At 36.2% G+C, this 20,993-nt stretch overlaps 1 protein-coding gene across 1 annotated transcript in view; it reads left to right on the top strand.

The window, feature by feature from the left end:
• Positions 1–20,993, top strand: part of LOC126967862 (uncharacterized) — a 92,086-nt gene that overhangs the window by 35,064 nt on the left and 36,029 nt on the right. Inside the window, exons 26-42 of the mRNA XM_050812548.1 lie at positions 1,384–1,569; positions 2,792–2,961; positions 4,490–4,704; positions 5,341–5,503; positions 7,178–7,403; positions 8,965–9,069; positions 9,665–9,776; positions 10,482–10,622; positions 11,293–11,411; positions 12,447–12,644; positions 13,629–13,808; positions 14,851–14,949; positions 16,113–16,265; positions 17,060–17,266; positions 18,129–18,287; positions 19,078–19,313; positions 20,366–20,480. Of these exons, the coding sequence (XP_050668505.1) occupies positions 1,384–1,569; positions 2,792–2,961; positions 4,490–4,704; positions 5,341–5,503; positions 7,178–7,403; positions 8,965–9,069; positions 9,665–9,776; positions 10,482–10,622; positions 11,293–11,411; positions 12,447–12,644; positions 13,629–13,808; positions 14,851–14,949; positions 16,113–16,265; positions 17,060–17,266; positions 18,129–18,287; positions 19,078–19,313; positions 20,366–20,480 (2,784 nt within the window). The remainder of the gene's footprint in view (positions 1–1,383; positions 1,570–2,791; positions 2,962–4,489; positions 4,705–5,340; positions 5,504–7,177; positions 7,404–8,964; positions 9,070–9,664; positions 9,777–10,481; positions 10,623–11,292; positions 11,412–12,446; positions 12,645–13,628; positions 13,809–14,850; positions 14,950–16,112; positions 16,266–17,059; positions 17,267–18,128; positions 18,288–19,077; positions 19,314–20,365; positions 20,481–20,993) is intronic.

Raw genomic sequence — 20,993 nt, 5'->3', positions numbered from 1 at the left:
ACCCACTAGAATGTGCATTCGCCAATAAAAGAACTTTATTTTCTGCCTCGACAAAACTCGCTTCCGGACTACATCTCCGATCTATATATAATGCATGAAAAATGTTTACTGAGTAAATTAGCTTCCAGTGGCTGCTATGATAGGTAGAACTCTGCCAAATTATTCATAGATGTGGCTTAACTTTTTATTTTACCCAATAACTTATCAAAATCATACACTTAAAATATACAGAGAAGAACTATCAAGAGAGAAGACTATTTCTACCGTATATGCGGTTTTCAAGGAGCTTTCTTCCTCGTACTACAAACTTGTGCATTATTTCCGGGATGATACGACATGGGTACCTTCAAAAAAAGCGCGTACACCTTCCTTCTTTTTTTTTTATGGAATAGGAGGACAAACGAGAGTACAGGTCACCTGTTGTAAATGATCACCGCCGCCCACAATCTCTTGCAACACCAGAGGAATCACAGGAGCGTTGCCGGCCTTTGAGGAAGGTGTACGCGCTTTTTTTTGAATGTCGTATCGTCCCGGAAACACCGCACAAGGAAGTTCATTCCACAGCTTTGTAGTACGTGGAAGAAAGCTCCTTGTAAACCGCACTGTGGAGGACCGCCACACATCCAGATGGTGAGGATGATATCCTAACTTGTGGCGTGTCGTGCGAAGGTGGAATTCGGCGGCAGGATCAGGTTAAACAGCTCTTCGGAACACTCGTCGTGATAAATGCGGTAGAAGACACACAATGAAGCGACGTCTCTACGCAACGCCAAGTGATCGAGCCGTTCACAGAGCACTAGGTCCCCGACACCTTCGCGTTCCTTCGCGTACGCTCGTATGTCTACCTATTCCATAAAAAAATATACAGCTATATAGAAAATGAAAGTGAATCTATAGTTACTGTAATAATTTTCATTGACAAGTTGTAAACATTAGTTAACGCACTCATTGACAAATCATTATTGGCCACGCTTTATTGGCAGTCAGTTCCTCTATACACAGCACATTCTAAGTCTACTATTAAAATCCAGGTAATCATTTCGAGACTTTAGCGGACTTATAAATAAACTTGGTATAAAGTTATACCTCAGAATAAACATTTTGCTCATGATTGGTTTATTCGGACGTATAACGTTACCCGCGTTTATTTGCAAAGCTAACCTCACATTCGGAATACTTCAGAATTTTCATGGTATTGACAGTGTTGTCAGCGATATAGTCAACATTTCGCATATACTTGGTTTAGTCTCAGGTTTAACTTTATACTAAGTTTATTTGTAAGGCCGTTTGTCTTCAAACAGTTATACGGTCAGATGTGTATAAATAATTATGAATTGTGTATTTTAACTGATTGATTTCTAATGTTTTAATAATAACACGCAGGTAAATGCTAATGGGGTATGGTTTACGGGCGTGGACTTCAACGTAGACGCAGTGTATCAAGACCAATCGAAGACCAATATGGCGTCGCATCGTCTCAAAGTGTTGATAAATAGCAACCATTTCAAAGATATCGCTGTTGACGCGAGGTTCACTCAGGACAATCGGCAGATCACATTTATTGCTGAGGTAAGGGACTTTCTAGTCAACAAATTAATAGAAACGTGTGCATCTTGGGACGACCAACAGAATTGATTACTTAAACTAAGCTAAGTTGAACTTTTAATATTGAAATTGTTTAACTTGAGAAAAGCTTAGGTTATTTATGTACCTATATTAACATGATAACGTAGGGATAGGTTATTTATTAATATAATCTTTTATTGATTATAAAATATATTTTAATATTAATTACAATTCTTGAAAATGTACATTAGCGTTTTGTGTGTGTACATTATTAGTCTCATTATTTAATCCTATAAAAGTAACAATTGGTTAGAGTGAGAGAGGAAGAGCCTATCAACCGTTGCCGTATTCGTGAGAGAAAGGGACGCCAGACAGTCTGGCACCGTAACGCGTTATATTACGGAGCGGTTTACCCTTCCAGATGAAGTTACCACTTCAAAAACACTGTAGAAGATGCAGTTAATTTTAAGTTTAATACTATTAACGGATCTTTGTCTCTTAAATTTCAAAAAGCATACAAATATTTTAAGTTATTTATAAAAAGATCGGGTTTGGGAGTTAAAATTTACCTAGGATGTTTGAATTTGGTAAATAAAATCGAAATGTTTTTGTAAATTGGTTTTAATCTTTTCAATCACGCCGTTTCACTTCATTTCTTTCACTGATATGTCCTCGTTGTCGTATTCGCTCTCACACTTTACTTTTCTTTCTCTTTTCACCACTTATAATTCTTCTCCTTATTCATTTTATACATTGATGTATCGCCGGGCGTGCAACGAGTTACCTACTTTTTACAATAATTGATCATATTCATGGACGAGTAAAATAGAAGGATTTTTATGCTATGCGTGCGTGTGGTTACGGGGGATACCAGTAACACATTTTTTTCTCCCTTATGGCCCATTACTTTAGACTCCGATTTTATAAATTCTGATAGATTGTTTTACAATTTTTCACAACGCACGACGCCATTTTTAAAATATTTTATTGCGACGCAAACTGATCTGTCACAGACGATGGCAAATCTCATAATGGCGGCGGATTGGCTTGTATTGGTGTAAGTGTGTGCGTGGTGCTCTGTATTTACACGTTAACCGGCTTGTTTTGGTGCTTCACTGTTTTGTAAGGTGACACGGAGTCCTTCTTTTTTTACTCGTCCGTGATCATATTATGTGTAATAATGTCGACCATATCACTTTTCACTACATAAATCACTTTTTTTCAGGGTGAATATAACTCGGATACGTACAAGAGTTTGGTTCGGTATCTGCTGCTCTCGGAGCAAAACTTCACAGCCTACGGTGAAATAGACGTCAGCGGGAAAGCGTACAGCGTGAACTTGAACGCGGATTTGAACAATAACACTAATGTCAACATGGACATACATTTTGATCAGTAAGTATTTTATAGTATACTAGTGGACCCGACAGACGTTGTCCTGTACACTCGTCTTAAATTTGAAAAATCGGTCCAGCCGTTAGGAGGAGTTCACTAACATACATATGAGCAGGAGAATTATATTATATGGACGGAATTGAGAATCTAAACCAATCTCAAATTCACTGGAACACCCAAAAATTCATCAAAATCGATCCAGCCGCTTAGGAGGTAGTTCAATTGTGAATCTAAACCATTCTCGAATCCACCTGAAGACACACACCTATCTCAAATTCACTGGAACACACAAAAAATATCATCAAAATCGGTCCAGCCGTTTAGGAGGTAGGTCAATTGTCAATCTAAACCATTCTCAAATCCACCTGAAGACACACAGAAAGTTTCATTAAAATCGGTCCAGCCGTTTAGGAGGAGTTCAGTTACAACAGACGCACTAAATAAATATATATATATTAAGATAGGCTTGGGACCGGCAACGGCAGAGGTCGCAGCCCTCTAAGATGGTCTCACCAAATCCGCACATTACTGGATGGACATCATGAGGCACTGCACGTAGCCAAAGACAGATGGCCAACTATTGCCAAAAAGTTGAATTCTCGGAGAAATCACGACCCTCAGCAATGTGGAATACGACGCAGGAGGAGGAGAGGTCACACTTAGTGATCTCATATATATATATATATATATATATATATATATATATATATACATATATATATATACCTTTCATAAAGAGTACATAGAGAAGGTGGAAAAACACCACGCAAAATAGTCGCATTGTAATCGGCGAGTTGCATTTAAAGTTACACTTAGAGGGGTGTTTGCACGCACCTGTAGCTCAACAACAAATGCAATGAAACTAGTGTTTTGCCGCAGCTCTGCTACGTAATCTTCCCTCGTCTTATATCCTTAAATCATTTATATGTCTATAGGCTATGATATCTATGAAAACCGTGTCGAAAAAATTGAGGTTGACTGGTAACCTCCATTTTGAGCAATGCATAAAAATCGCCAGTGTAAGACGTACGTTGTCACGCACACTAAAGTAGTAAACCTGGCCTGTTTACTATCGGTTATCTAACAGCAAAATCTCTGTCTAGACGTATAAATTATCTAAGCTAATGTCCTTGTACGCTCTATGGTCTATATTATATTATTTATCTACACCCATGCTTGAAATCCTCTATTAAAGATTCTAAAACAGTTAGCTAATTGACAAAAAATTAAAACACCCGATGTCCTAATAACCATTAAGTACATCATCCAATCGAGTGGTATAACGAAAATCAGTACAACATTATATCATCCGTTTTCATAATAACACTCCTTTGGAGGATATTATGGTTACTAGGACTGTCTTTTTTAATGTTAGCAGTAAGCTAACTGTTTCAGAATCTTTTAGAGGAAGTAAAACACTCATGTGACACTATTATCCCACATTCGTGTTTTAATACCCCTTATTACACAACAGTTGCATAAATAACGAATTCCTACGATCATGTGATCTAACTTCTTCTATCATCAGATTACGCGACATCCATGTATCCTACCTGCGAGTCTCGAAGCCGACTCAAAAGCGACTGAGTGCATTGTTCAACTGGGACGCCAACCGCGACCCCTCGCAAAAGGTGAGCGTGGATGCGACGCTCAACCGCAAGGGAGACTGGCACCACTCAGGACACGCCACGCTGCACTACCCGGGACAAGTTGTGAGCGGGGAATTTGATTTCTTACTTAAAGGTTAGTTGACGTGCTGACTACCGTTCAAAGTGGATTTGAGGCTCCCACAGCAGGAACAATGACGAAAGAGAGCTTACGAAGGAAACAAACCTTTTTTTATGACAATAAGGGATGCGCAGGGTTCAGCTGATGATTATTGATACGGCCTGTCCATTATATTGCAGCGCCGCTCAGGATTCTTGAAAAACCCAAAATCTCTGAGCGGCACTACAATTGCAATCGTCACCTTGAGTCTAAGATGTTAAGTCTCATTTTCCCAGTAATTTCACTAGCTATAGCGCCCTTCAGACTGAAACACAATAATGATCACACGTTACTGCTTCAGGGCTAAAAAAGACACCGTTGTGGTTTCCGTTTCCGGCATTCTGTGCAAAGCAGCCTACTGGTTTTCGCCGCAGGGCCACATATATCACACTATTTAATGAGCTATTCTTGTAAATGTCATATATCGAATATGGCTCTAATGATTTTGATGGAACTTATTACACGGTGTTTTATATTTAATTTTGAAACAAAAAAAAACTAAATAATACGGTGAGCTTACCACAATACAACAGCGAAAACCGTAAACTCACAGACTTTTTCTTATTGCGAATTGTTGCAAAGCTTAATTTTTTTTTTTCATATATCATACAGATTGGTTTTGCGAGTGGTTAGTACGCGCTGGTTGGGCCAACCCGACCTCCATAGTTTGGCGTGTGAAGGCCTACTCCGAGGCACACGAGCACACGCTCTATGCCTTACTCTCCCGCTTGCAAACTCCCTTACCGTCGTGGCGGGACAGCAGTTTTGATGTCATGTAAGTATTATGAAGTAGAGCTCCTGCAATGGAGCATTGAAGATCTTGAATGAAGTGGTTTCCAAAGAGGAAGTAAATACCTTGTAATAAGAGGTGGGACTGCCTAAGTAGAAATTGAAATTTAGTTTATTATGAAACATGCAGTCATTAATATAAAAAATATAAAATACCAGTGAATGTTCCCTTTACAATAAAACAATAAATTCATCGAATCGAAACAGAAATGATCTTAAAAAATTAATTTTATATTGAATTGTTGAAAATCATTTTAATCATCAAATAAAGCTAGATTGGTAGGCCTAAATCTAAAAACTTTCAATTATACAGTTTAAAAAAATAAAAAGCTGTCAGGTCGTCTATACATTAGTATATTCTAAGGCTATGTTACTTACAAATATATTTTGATCCAGCCCCTGTCCAAGATGACATTTGTCAGACATCTGTCTTATTTTTTGAGAAAAAGTGACAAGACGATCAATGTTCCATCCATTACAATGCAGTAGTAGTAGCATTTAGTTCTATTTAGGTCTTTTTTTTATGAAATTTGATTGAAATAGATTTTGATAGCAATTGCGCTCGTCACTTTGAGACCTAATATGATGTTAGGTTTCATTAGCCGAATAATTTATGTAGCACAATAATGCTTGCACAATACTACTTCATAGCAGGAAAGATGCCGCTTTGGTACCCAACTAGCCGGCACAGAATGTTCAAAGAAGTGAAGTTTTTATTGAAGTGAAAACTATTTTAGCGTCGTTGTGATTTGAAAGTCGATGAAACGAAAAAGCGAGACAGTAAAAAGTGACAGACACATAAATTCATAAGATTTAAAGCGGGAGAAAATGAGATAGTAAGCATTATACAGTGTTTTGGTACCAGGCGATCATAGTTGAAGAAGATATTGTCTTATGTATGACGCGAGTATACCTTAATAATGACCTTAATGTCATGCGCAAGACGTTTTACTACTTAGACACCAGGAGAACATAATATGATAGCGGTGATAGTCAGGTCTTTCATAGTGGTTGAAATCATGTGTCATCAAATTCAAATTCAAATATTTTTATTCAAAATAGGATTTATAATCACTTATTGAACGTCAAAATCTACCACCCATTCAAAAGAGACTGCCTCAGACCTGAGAAGAAAGAAAACATCCTAGCAACATGTACCAGAACTTCATATACAGTTTAGAGGTTTAATGTTAATTTTGCAACGGATACAGCGATTACGTTGATTGAGTTTTTTGGACGCCAAATTTAATTTGATAATGAGCAGCTGTCACTGGCACTGTATCAATAACAAGATAAAAAAAAGTATTATTGACGTAGTATCCAACGATACAAGTAAGCTCTGAGACTGAATAAATCTGATTAATATATACGAATAAAAGTTAAAATAATTATCAAACTATGTGTCACTATGATCATCACTAAAACAATTATTACTAAAACCTATAATTCTCCTCTTCCCGAAATTTTAAACTCGTCTCATTATCTTGAAGCCAATATTTTTGAAGGTTTCACTTCTACCACGTATGAAATGGTACACATGTTTTTGTTCTTCTTTGTAACCGAAGGCGCTACTAAAGACAAAATGGGCTATTGATTGAAACCGATTTTAAAAAACTCGAGTAAGAACAACAAAAAACTTAGTTCAATTATTTTATAACAGGTGGCTGTACAAGGACAATCTTCAATCATTAAACGGAAGTATGAAATGGCAAGAAGACTATCTAGATTTCGGCCTTCTCGCCGATTATCTGTTCACTGCAAACAAGTTCTACGGCGAAATTAACGCCAAAGTCAATTCTTCTATCGCAACGTTGCCAAAAGCGTCGGCCGTTGCGAAACATACTGTGGAATGGAAGAAGAAAGTTGATACTTTGCTCAGTTTCCAGGTAACATTTTGTATGATTTCTTGATTGAGTGGTTAAATTTGCAATAAAATATGTAATCTTAGATAATTTATACACGTTAACATTTAGATTGTCTGTCAACCTCTATTTTCAGCAACGCACGCACAGTTAAACAAAGTGACATACATATCGCGAGTGCAAGACGTAGCTTGTCTCGCATACTAATCTAAGTCATACGTTGCCTAACAACAAGAGGCTCTATCTATATATTTATTAATAATAAAGGCAAAGGTGTATTAAAACTAAAAAAGCCGTACACAAAAAAACAATTATATCATCGAGGTAAACAAAAATTTTCATAAAAAATGTTTATAAAATGAAAACTACTGGGCCAAACTATGTAAAATTTTTATGGTACCAAATGGCATCTATTCTGCATCGAACTAAAGAGAAATTACGTAAATCGATCAAAAAATATCAATTACCTACCCATTTCGTATAAATGAGCCAAATAAGGTTATCTTACGCCACGACTAGATGATGTGAATCTTTACGCATCATAAAATGAACTTGAGGGTAGACAGGATCAATTCTTGCGCACTCTCGTCGGTAATTTTGGATAACCCCAGGACAGGGACAGGACGGAACCTCGTTGTAGAACCCCCGCGCATTTGTTGTGACTGTTCATTCAAGCGATTCAAATTCGGAATACAAATAAATTTGGCTGCTACGACAAGTGCGTGGAGACTGTACTCGTAACAAAACGAGAATAGGGTTGAAGCGACCTTATGTCAAATAGTTACGTATTCTTTTAACACAAATTGACTCTTCAGTTCTGATTGTGATGAAGTTACGTTCCGGTTTAGGGATATCGTATGATGCGTAATCTCGTAACACGATCGAACGGCAACTGTAGTGAAATTCGTATTCTTTAAAATGTTGCTGTGAGCTTGAGTTGGTAAATTGAAATATTATCATTTAATCGAGCATAGATAAGCTTTTAATAGTAGAAGAAATATTTTAGATTTGGTAGAACAATATTAGTACGCGAGCTTGTCGTTTGTTGTTTAATACTTACTATTTGATAGTAGAATACAAAATATGAATAGGATAGAACTCAACGTCAACAATTTTGAAATGACGTAACTAGCACTTAACGTCTGCATGAAGTCAGTAAGCAGAATTCCATTGCAAACAGTATTTTCATTGGTCTTTTGAAGTATCTGTCTTGAGACGAGCGGACGTGCAGCTGATGATAATTGATACGCCATGCCCATCACAATTCAGCGCCGCTCAGGATTCTTGAAAACCCCCAAAATTCTGAGCGGCCCTACAATTGCGCTCGTCACCTTGAGACATAAGTTGTTAAGTCTCATTAGCCCAGTAATTTCACTAGCTACGACGCCCTTCAGACCGGAACACAGTAATGTGCACACATTACTGCTTCACGGTAGAAATAGGCGCCGTTGTGGTACCCATAATCTAGCCGGCATCCGGTGCAGAGGAGCCTCCCACTGGTGATCTGTCTGCAACTGACGTCACCAAGATGGCGATCCGTCCCATTCTCAACACACGGTAGTTATAAAGCTTTGTTTTGTTATAGTACAACGAAGACGGACTATTGATGATCAATTCGTCGTGGGCACTTGACAAAGGACAAAAGGAGAACAATGTAACGGGACTTGTGACTATTATCACACCCTTTCCGGTAAGTTTGTAAATAAAGCAAGCGTTCTCTTAATGAGACGTAACTCACTTTGATCTGACTTTACAATTAGTTAAGGTACATATAATCTGTAGTTGATTTCTTGTAGGTATTAGTATGTAAGTAATGTCCTTGTAGCCAATTGTGACTTTTTTATAAATATTAGTAATTGTATGTAGGTATAGAATTTAATGTTAAGTTTATATTATATTTATTTTTAACCTAAGGCAATGCGTTGAGGTCAAACCTCTGTGGTTTTTACAATGTATATTATTTGTTCATATTTTGTAAATTATTTGTGTTTTAATCCCAGAAGTGAGAGTTATCACTTTAAAAACATAACAAATTAATTATTATACAATAAATAAAAATAAATATTACCATTCACCACCACATTGGACTATTTAAACTTTGATGAGATTTAAATTGAGATTCAAACTAATCTAGGAAGGAAACAGGTTTTTTTTTCATTAATAGAAATTTTATAAATGCTAAATACCTAAATGTGTATCGCATTACATGGTTTATATTTTTTTAATTTATATATAAAAGGCTGGTTTTAAAAACGTTTCTAAAAGGCAAATTATTATATTTTCAGGGCTACACAAAAGGATATTTGAAAACCGCATTTGTTTTTGGACACAAGCGTGACATCAATGGCGTCACGGAAATGGATTTAGAAGGAAGTCTGGTCAGGATTGATGTGAACGGTAAATGTTCAGTGTAGTGTAGGCCTTTTTTTATTGGTAATGAGATAATTTTTAAAGGAGGAAATTCGAGAAAAATAAATATTGGGCCCCCTCAAGATCGAGCTACGATCTGGTCCGGATCGCTGGAGTACATTGGATGAGGGAAGAGCAGGACCGACATGTTTGGGGGAGGCCTTTGTACAGCAGTGGACGTCTTCCGGCTGATGATGAATATGTATCATTCACTCTCCTTCATAGTGCCAAAACTAACAGGGTTGGCATTTTATCACATGACCATATTTCCAGAATCACACCCAAAGTAGAAGTTCCACGACGATCGGTCCTGCGCTGCCCTCATCCAATCTATCCTGGCGATCTGGGCAAGATATATTCATATTTCCGTTACGACCCGATCGATTTTCGTTACAGTGTACAGTTTCCGTTTTCGTGTGTGTACCAGCTACCTAATTACGAGATTAGTATGAATAAATTGAAGAAGCAAATCTGATCACCCAAAAGCAACACAGATGCGCCGAATTTCGCAAAATGGCCGTCACAGTTCAGCAGTAATACGCCACCTTTAAAAAATTGCGGGTATATCTACATAAAATGCCGCAAGTGTGTTTGGTGAAATTACCATCTACTAACTTGTACGTTCAATTGTCCTCCATATCCCATAATCATTTTATTCCCAGGTATTATAATGTTCTGTAACCTATCAACCAGGTCACATGCGTCGGATCACGAACTGTATGCTCATAGTGAACGTAACGCGTGACGCGACCATTCGTAGTACGGCACGCTTTGGATTCGTGGAAGCGAACCGCCATCTTGTTGCCATTGTCATCACGCCTAACTCCACGACTGGTGAGTATCTTAACGTTAAGTTCTCGGGTATTTCCATTTGAGAATATTTAAAGAGCTACATTTTTTACTATCGATGATGTGGTATTAGCAGCCGTGCATGTAACTGTAACCACTAAGTGATATTAAGAATTCGTAGGATATGTAATAACTGAATCCTAAAAGTGGGGGTTGTAATTGGACCATTATTCTGAATATATTGTCAATACCTAGTCCCTATGAAAACCAGAAATGTATTTCCTCACAACAGCTGACAGCATTGGAAACGTTGTACAAGTGACATTGACCTTTATTACGTAAGGATTGAACATTACTTTACAATGCTGGCTAAAAAAGTCCACCAAAAAATTCATACTGTACTCTCTCGCTAAAATACCAACTAAAATTCAGTTATAGAGAACTATGAGGAACGCTTACATATTCCGAGGTTGTCTGATTAAATCCTGTATACTATGCCAGTATTGAGGGAAATATCTTAAAAATAACAAATTATTTAGAATACAGATTAAATTATTTGCGCAGATATGCTATCCGAACCCTGTGCTCCTGGCACGTAACAATATTCTGTAAATTATGACGAAACTAATCGAACTATTACATAAAATAAAACGTTATCTCTATAAACCAATTAGCTTAATTATATTATTAAGCGTTTCAAAATTGAATATCTTAGGTGTCGAAGTGCTGCTTCAGCTGGTATCGATGCAGGAGTTCAACATACTTGGACACGTGGCGCTGCCCATACAATATCTTAACAGGGCTATCTTGACTGCGAAACGAGCTTCCGAAGAGGTACCTAAAAATGATTTTAATATGATTACAACCGAAATACACGAATTTATAGGTGTATGGAAGGCGCAGTGTTTATACGACGTACCAGTGGGATGCTTCTTTGCACACGAAGCCGGCTAGATTATGGGTACCACAACGGGGACTATTTCTACCGTGAAGCAGTAATGTGTAAACATTACTGTGTTTCGGTGTGAAGGGTGCCGTAGCTAGTGAATTACTGGGCAAATGAGACTTAACATCGTATGTCTTAAAGTGACGAGCGCAATTGTAGTGCCGCTCAGAATTTTCGGGTTTTTCAAGAATCCTGAGCGGCACTGCATTGTAATGGGTAGGGCGTATCAATTACTATCAGCTGAACGTCCTGCTCGTCTCGTCCCTTATTTTTATTTAAAAAAAGACATGACGTGTGCGTTGCTCACTTAACACATGTTGACCCATATGCTCTCGTTTGTCCTCCTCTTCCATAGAGTAAAAATATACTGCTCGTTCAGATTTTATCTGATTAAGCAGACGATTCACTTTTGCTGCTCAATGCTGGCAATGCATCTCCAAAGCCTATCAAAGATAGACAAAGATTCGCTCTGTAAATTGCACAGTTTTCAAACATAATTAGTTGTAATTTCCTCTATAGTTTTTTTTTTTAATAATAATCATACTACATGTTTTTGAATACGTAAGTAATATATGTATATGTGTTACATAATAGGAAGGAAAAACTTTATGTGCGCGTAACGACCGTCATAATCAGTGCCGACACGTTTCCCCCAGCTTGATTTTTTATTATTTTTTGTAATTGTGTTGACCTTTATGTATTTTATTGATTTTAAAAGAGCAATTTATAAGTTTGTATTAATTACAAGCAGTTTTGATTTATACTAATAACGATTCAAGAGTGTTTTTAAACCTACTTAGATAAAACTATGTTTTTTTTACTGGTCATGGACACATATTGCAGATGTTCATGGGCAGTATTTACCTACCATCAGGTGGTTCACTTTCCCGTTTGGCCCCTGGAATTTATATTTTTCATTTCAGCTTGATTTTCGTGTTGGTTGGGACTCAATGGACTTCGGTTTCACTGGCATCTGGCAATGGCGGTCTCTGTCAGACTTCGTGTATGTTTACAAGCTGTATACTCCTCTGGACGGCTTCGAGGAGAATGGGCTGGTCTTCAAGAATGTGTATCGGCAGGGCTTGGATACTGAGCTCTCGGTTCGCTTGTCTAAGCATAAGGTGAGATTTCGACTCAATAGTTAGTTATTTCTTCGCTTTTTTATTCGCTTTCATATCGAGTATCAAACATTTCTATAACTATTCTAAATCCAAATTTTTCTCTACATTAATTGTTACTTAAGGTACAAACGGGCAAAGTTGTATCAGCTATTTTGTCCTCAGCAACTAACACAACTCAACTCAGTAAATAACACAAATCCTTGTGTATAAGTTAAATCTGTCCTATATAAATGAAACTAAAACCAGAAGCTAAAATTCAATCCGATAGGACTATAGTGTTTGGAATTTCGAAATATGAACAAACATAAAATTGTTATGCCTACTACTCAGTTAAGTTGAGTTAGTAAGTCTTTTATTGGGTGATGGTTTATTGTTATGGGCCAGTGCAGCCAATATGTTAATATCTTTTTGCTATAGAAGAGGGCTATTCGCGCTAGTTATAACCTAGATCCTAAAGAATCATTAAGAGACAAATGTAAATAAATAAACATTTTGACTGTTGCATCTCAATATATTCTTGATAATATTCTGTATGTTCATTAGCAAATTAAGAAAATTGCAAAAAAAAAACTGCGAAAATCATAATGTTAACACGAGGAACAAACATAAGATTGTTATGCCTCTACTCGATAAGTCTTTTATTGGGCGATTTTACAACATGATCCCAGAAAATGTAGGTACAAAACAAAAGTGCTACCTAATTTAAAAGAACTGTTAAAAAACGTTTGTGTGATCTATGTTGTTAATATAACATAAATGATTTTCTTAATGATACCACAGACTGGGAATTGAGTGAACACCCTCAGGCTCTATAATTGTATATTTTTACTGTGCGATATGATTACATTTAAAGCCATATTTTTAACAAAAAAAAACCCTCTGAGGCACACTATTTTGAATGGGTGTTAGTTTTTGACGTTCAATAAGTGATTTTAAATCCTATTTTGAATAAAAATATTTGAATTAGAATTCAATAAATTTCAGTTTGGCATTACAATACTTCTGGTGGACAATGGGAAAGGATTATTGGACATCATTCAGGACCGCATTGAACACAAGCCGAGCAACCCGGATATGCTTGTTGAGAATTTCGACACCGAGGCATCTATAGCACTTGACACGCTATACTACCCGACTGTTAATTTCCACGCACATATCAAGAAGGTAAAAGAATACGCTTTTAATTATCGTTTATTACTTTCGATACTAAATAGTAGGTGTGCTAGAAGAAAAAAATGCGGCATTTAGAACAGCTTTGTACCAATATGAGTGGAGTAAGTTTGAGGGTCTGAGAAACAGTGTAAGAGGCATTGAAAAGAATATGTTCAGATGGTTTTGTCATGATATTTGAAAGTAAATTAACTCCACTATAGAACATCTCGCAGATTATTGTTAACAACTTTTTGTTGCGTCTATCCATGAAAAATATACAGAAAGATTTAAATTTAATCTCTAAATTATTTTATCGTCAGTTTGTAGTTAGTATTGAATATGTGATTTTGTTTAATATTGGGCGTTCGTGATCAAAGCTCAGACCGTAGAGCTTCATTAAAATAATATATTTCATGTTTCGTTACCTAAAGCCCTTCAAAGCGCACCGAATATAATGAATTTGTGTAAATTTGGTTTGAATTGATTTGTTCTGACTACCACAGCCTCCATCTGCATACTTATCATCGATATATTGAGCGATGTTAAGTTCTGTGGTTACAATGGTACGGGTTTAGTTTTTGCTGGGTTATACTCCAACTAATATGCATCTATATTGCTATGGTATAGGGACTCCTGTTTCCGCAATTTAACCACTAAGTTGGGTCCATTTTGCGTCCAGTAGTGGCCAGTTACTCCAACAAGCACTATATATGCATGTTCCTTCTATGCATTTATATTATATGTTTAAAAAATAATATAAAACTTTTTTACTAGAATTTACTTGAGATTTAGGTGTCATGGGAGATAAAAAACTATCATTCATTGAATACAGTGATTCTACTGCTGAAAGAGCAAATATCCGATTTGCTCTTGGTGGCTAGGTTTTATCTTGCGAATTTAAAAACCTTTCAAATGCCAACATAGTGCTGGAGTCTTATATAAATGTATGGTTCGTAGTATCTTAGAATATGGTTCAGTAGCATGGTCACCTTTTCATCAAAACCACGTTGTTACCGTGGAAAATGTGTAAAAAGTTTATATGTTTATGTTGCAGATAGTGGGAAAATACGATGAAGATATAATAGAAGCGAACGCAACACTACATTTGCCTGACAAGACGCCAATTATTCTTAATGATGTCTTTATTTTGGAGGTTAGTGGTGTTAAGAAAATTTATTGAAGTAGGCGTTACTTTCCGGAAATACATAATTATATAAATGATTTAAGTTTTCTTTAGTGTAAATTCCGCCAATATTTGTTTTCAAACAATTCGACTTTGAGTTTCGTGCCAGATTTTGGCGAACAGCACGTCGTGAGGATGCCTCGTGTAGAGGCGAAACACTTGTCGAATTTTTTGAAAACAAATATTGGCGGAATTATCACTGAAGAAAACTTAAATCATTTGTATAGTTAGTGGTGTTGTTAAATACATTTCAAATTACGTAACTCAGCTTTTGTGTGGTAAATTGTTAATCGCTATACCATTGTGGTCTGGAGGTGACGATGGATAAATTGCAATATGAGTAACATTTATTTAATATTTGTATTATAATACTAGCCTCCATCATTTAAATTTTCCTTTACATTAATAATGTTCTCTATAGATGAAATGTATTTTGTTTATGCTTTTGTTGTTTTTGAAATTATTCCTTTAACAAAGATATAAAAATTAGGAAATTTACATTCTTGCATTCGACGCCTGCTTTTATTATCGACCGTAATACATTTAAATTCATTATTATATCGAGACATACACCTAAACCAATCAAATTACTTAAACACTACTGCGTCACCTGTCCTACTATGTCAAATAAACTTAATCTTTCATCTATCTGTCAAATACAACCTTCATTCATTCATTCCATTCTATTTCAAATACTTGCAGACGACACCGACGACAAGAAACTATTATTGTAATCCTGTTAAGAAAGGCAAATATAGTTTTTTTTTATTAAAATACGAGACGAGACGAGCAGGGCGTTCAGCTGATGGTAATTGATACGCTCTGCCCATTATAATGCAGTGCCACTCAGGATTCTTAAAAAGCTCAAAAAGCTGAGCGGCACTACAATTGCGCTTGTCACTTTGTGACATAAGATGTTAAGTCTTATTTGCCCAGTAATTCCACTAGCTACGGCGCCCTTCAGACCGAAACACAGTAATATTTATACATTACTGCTTTACGGCAGAAATTGGCGCTTTTGTGGTGCAAAGGATCCTACCACTGGTAAAATACACATATTTGATAAGATATACAATTTTTCTTTTGTTCATCACGAAAACTTATGATTTTATATTAATATTGTTCCCTTACAGTCGTACACAACAATGCATAACAGGCTGAACATAATAACGCCGTTCCAAATGATGAAGGAGATAAAGTCTGTGTACACCATGGACATCATCATCGGAGAGAAGATGAATGTCACCTGCGTAGCGCTGTTGTACAACGGCACCTATTGGCACGAGGTGATGTATTATAATATTGCTATGGGGCAACGCTGCTGATATTAATACAATATTTGTGCTGCAGAAGAGGGCTATTCGCGCTATTTATAACCTAGGTCCTAGAGAATCATTGATAGCAAAATTCAAAGAAATTAACATCTTGACTGTTGCTTCTCAATATATTCTTGATAATGTAATGTATGTTCATAGGCACATAAGTGAATTTGCCAGAAACTGTCATAATCATAATGTTAACACCAGGAACCGACATAAACTGATGATGCCTACTACTCGGCTTAGTCGAGTTAGTAAGTCTTTTGTGGGGCGATGTATATGCTTTTACAACAAGATCCCAGAAAATGTTCAAAACAAAGGTGTTACGTTATTCAAAAGAATTGTTAAAAAACGTTTGTGTGGTAAAGGTTACTATAACATAAATGACTTTCTTAATGATACCACAGATTGGGAATGGAGCGACCGCCCTCAGGCTATTAAATAATAAGTTTAATTGTACAATGTTACTTTGTAAATGTTACTTTAATTGTAAAACATATTTTTGATGAAAAAAAAAAGCCCGCTGAGTTTGTTGCGCCCATTCTTCTCAGGCCTGAGGCATTCACTTTGGAATGGGTGGTAGTTTTTTTTTGACTTTCAATAAGTGATTTCACATCCTATTTTGAATAAAAATATTTGAATTTGAATAATAACTAGCCGTACCCGCACGCTTCGCTAGGCGAATTTTAAAAGGAAATAAATTAAATTGTATCTTACTATAAATACAATAAAAAAGTAGTATTTTTTCCGTACATTTACAGATATCATACAAAATCTACTACGAATACGAGAGCGGAGAAGACGATGCGTACGAGTCGTACCTGGCGTCAGTGGGCGTGGCCACGCCTCTAGCGGTGTTGCCGGCGCTGGAAGCACGCGTGTCCGCCCGCCTAGAGGACGCACTCTGGAAAATGGCCGCCGATATTGCTATGCCCTCGTTTACCGTTACGGCAATCGCTAGCTTGGAGGTATATCTACGTTGAGACTCAATCAATTTATGCAAATAAGCGTCAATTGCTATTAGATTCCTGCTAGGATGCATTTGTATTGATTGCTTTATTAACATCGCATATTTATCATCATTGTTATAAATTACATAAAATATTATTACCAAGAAATCAACTTTTGTGTTATTGCATTTACAAGCTATGACCACGTTAGATAAACCTATATAACAATAAATAATATAAATGTTAAATATACAATAAATGCACAAAACATAATTTAACACAATTGTTTTAAAATAGCGTTAATTTAAATAAAATAATAATTAAAAAAAATAGAATAAACTAAGATGGGTCGAGAGTATCACATTTAAATAAATTTTGTTATTGTTATAAATTTTACTGTACAGAGTTATACTATCGTGAAATTTTATAATAAAAAGAAGAAGCCCGCCGAATTTCTCTCACCTATTCGAATTTCATTCGTCTAAGGCAAAAAATTTCGAATAGGTGGTAGTTATTGGCTTATACAGTTTATACTTCTACATAGAGCCTCTCACTGTTAGACAACCGATAAAAATGGGCTAGGAATATTAGTTTAGTGTGCATGTCAAGCTACGTCTTACACTCGCGATTTGTATGACTCTTTGTGTTAAGTGTGCGTGAATTGCTCAAAATAAGGGTTCTATGTACAATTTTTTTCACAGATGTCATAGTCTATGTAGACGTATAAATGATCTAAAGTTTATGGCTTTTTATGTGGGATTAAATTCAATTTTGAGTAAAAATATTTAAATTTGAATATAAATCAGAAGTGTTTTTAACGCATTAAATGTTATTAGTGATATTTACAAGATATTTAATAATAATACTCATTATTCAACAGCTTGATGATCCGTTCGTTGAGACATCTGGAAGCTTGAACTTAACATCGGTGTATTTGGAAGATTACTTCATTAAGATGGAGTTCAAAAAAGATATTTCTGACGCAGAGAGTTCTGTGGGCGGCGGGATTCAAGTCTTACAAGGGGAACATAACAATTACGTAAGTACAACACCTAAATAGTCACTTATTACTGCAAGCTCCCGATATGTCCGTACTAACTAATTACTGCAAACATGATATCAATCTACCCTCTTTCGTATTACGTACTGGAATATTATTACACGTTCTGGAATACTAGAAATACCAATTTAACTCCAGGTTGCAACCCAACTAGACGTGAGCGCAATTCCAACTCCACATGTGGTTGGGCTTTACTTTACTTACTTTTAGCCCTTTAATTTAGACAAATTACACGATACACATAAATTAATATTGATCATAACAATAGCAAGTTGATGCCGCCATCGTAGTCTGTTTGCTCCGCCCTGACAAAGGTCTTTTCCATATTATATTTCCTTGCTTTTTGGTCACTGGCCGATCTAGTTCAGATGGTTTGCGCTGTTGAATTTATCTCGTCCTCCCATCTTTTGAACTGCTTTCCCCTTTTCCGCTTATTTTTTTTTTTTTTTTGGATAACAACACATTATTGCTTTGCTCAATTTGCCCTTCCCTGTTATTATGTATCCAGTCCACCACCAGTCAAAGATAGTTTGTTTTCGTAGTGACTTTGTCTACTTTTCTTTTTACACACCAATATTGGCAGACGATCTTGTAATATTTGCAAATACCAAAGAAGTTATCCAAAATATGCTAATAGATCTTAATAAGAGGTGCAAGGAAGTTGGACTAACGGGCCTGAGCCTTATAGACTACGAGATCTTGAAGTATTGTCGCTGTATCGATGACCCCCAGTTTTTTCGAAGCCAATTTATATTATCTCTATGTCCAGGTATTTGCTGACGTAGTATGGCACCCACCACCATCACAAATCATCCGCTTCAAGACTCGCGGCGCTCTGTCCCCCATCCTGTCACCGGCTGAGCTGACCTTCCTCTACAGCAATGAAGACCAACAGAAGACTGTCGCGGTCGACTTCAACATTGAAGACAGCGATTACTCACTCAAAGCCAACCAGTGGCCCACGTCTTTGAACGTCGCACTTAGCAGTCCGCATAAGGGATTCAAGTATGTTGTATTTTATTTTTAACCGACTTCAAAAAAGGAGGAGGTTCTCAATTCGTCGTATTTTTTTATGCTTGTTACCTCAAAACTTTGGACTGAGTGAAGAAATCTGGTGCTTTTGCAATGTCGGTGTCAGCCAAGGTAGGTTTGTGACTACATACATAGTTTAAGGTGAGATGTGCTTGAGTCGCACTCGTGACGTGAGGAGGCGAGCGGGGCGGCGGCGGGAGGACACCGATTCCAAAAATAACAATAATCGTTACTAGAATTAGATTAATTAATTAGATTGTTTAAAAATACGCAATTATGGAATGGTGTTTTTGAAGTCGGTTGTTAATTGTTTTTTATATTTTATACTAACCATTTGTGAGTAAGTTACAGAACGATCAGATGATTTAGTATGAGCGTCTTCATAACAGTTTTAGTGGTAACAGTTTTAGTAATACGCAAAACAACCTAAAGCGTAGCGAAACGCGATCAGCCACAATCATACCACGCTGAGACTATGAAATGTTTCATGTACCTGCAATTACAGCGGCAAATACGACCTTCAAACCTGAACACAACAGAACAGGCGGTAGAAATAAGTGTGGTATTAGTGTTTAAAATTTCAAATGTGTGTTTTATTAAACTGTTTAAGAGATGGAATTAATCAATTCACACGTAAGCTAGTCGTTACGATAGTAATAAAGTAATTATATAAATTGACCTAAGTGCTTAATATATAGAGTTTGTTTATGTTAAATCAAATATAATAATATTTAATAACTAGAATTTTTTAATGAAATGAAAAATGTATTAATAATTAATAATAATTTTGAATGCCAGAAATAGCCGATCAAATTGATACCTTAAAATTGTTTCCACCCACTGTTACATGTTTTCTGGCAAAATAAAGGATTTATTTATTTATTTTAGTTAGATGTATTTATTATATAGGGCTGTTTTGGAATCACTTATATTTGAATACGAAATCATCTCAATATCCGGAGTATGCGAAAAAGTGAATATAAAATAATTTATTTTTATTATGAACTATTTAAAATATTTTTCAGAGTGATAAAGATAGTGAGTGAATTCGAAGGCGATGATATAAAGGGGTCATTTGTGACCGATACAACAGAGTATGGTATCACGGGGAAAATCATCAATCGTGAAAATCCTTTTGAGGTAAGATTTTTGAATGAAACTAACTAAACAGGTCGTGTAATAAAAAAAGCTGTTAGCAGTCCGCATAAGGGATTCAAGCATGTTGTATTTTATTTTTAACCGACTTCAAAAAATGAGGAGGTTCTCAATTCGTCGTATTTTTTTTATGCTTGTTACCTCAAAACTTTTGACTGGGTGAAGAAATCTGGTGCTTTTGCAATGTCGGTGTCAGCCAAGGTAGGTTTGTCACGCATCACTATTGGTCGAAACAAACTGTGACGTCATATGCCACATTATCTGATTAGTCGTAGTGAATATTTGTATTAACGCTATGAATTATTATATATTACCTGTGGTCAAAAATATTTGTGTTTATGTGCTGTTTTCGATGGCAATGCAATTTCAACATTCTTGTGACATAAGAAAATAAAATATTTTATCGGACATCCGATCCAAGGCCCAAGTCAAGGCCAAAATGCTTGATTTATCAATGTTTTGTAATGGTATTTTACAAATTTAGTTGACTAATAATAT

The sequence above is a fragment of the Leptidea sinapis genome, chromosome 14 (genome assembly GCF_905404315.1).
Source record: "Leptidea sinapis chromosome 14, ilLepSina1.1, whole genome shotgun sequence".
Lineage (NCBI taxonomy): Eukaryota > Metazoa > Arthropoda > Insecta > Lepidoptera > Pieridae > Leptidea > Leptidea sinapis.
The sequence above is the reverse complement of the archived record's forward strand: the minus strand, read 5'-3'. Positions and strand labels throughout refer to the sequence as shown.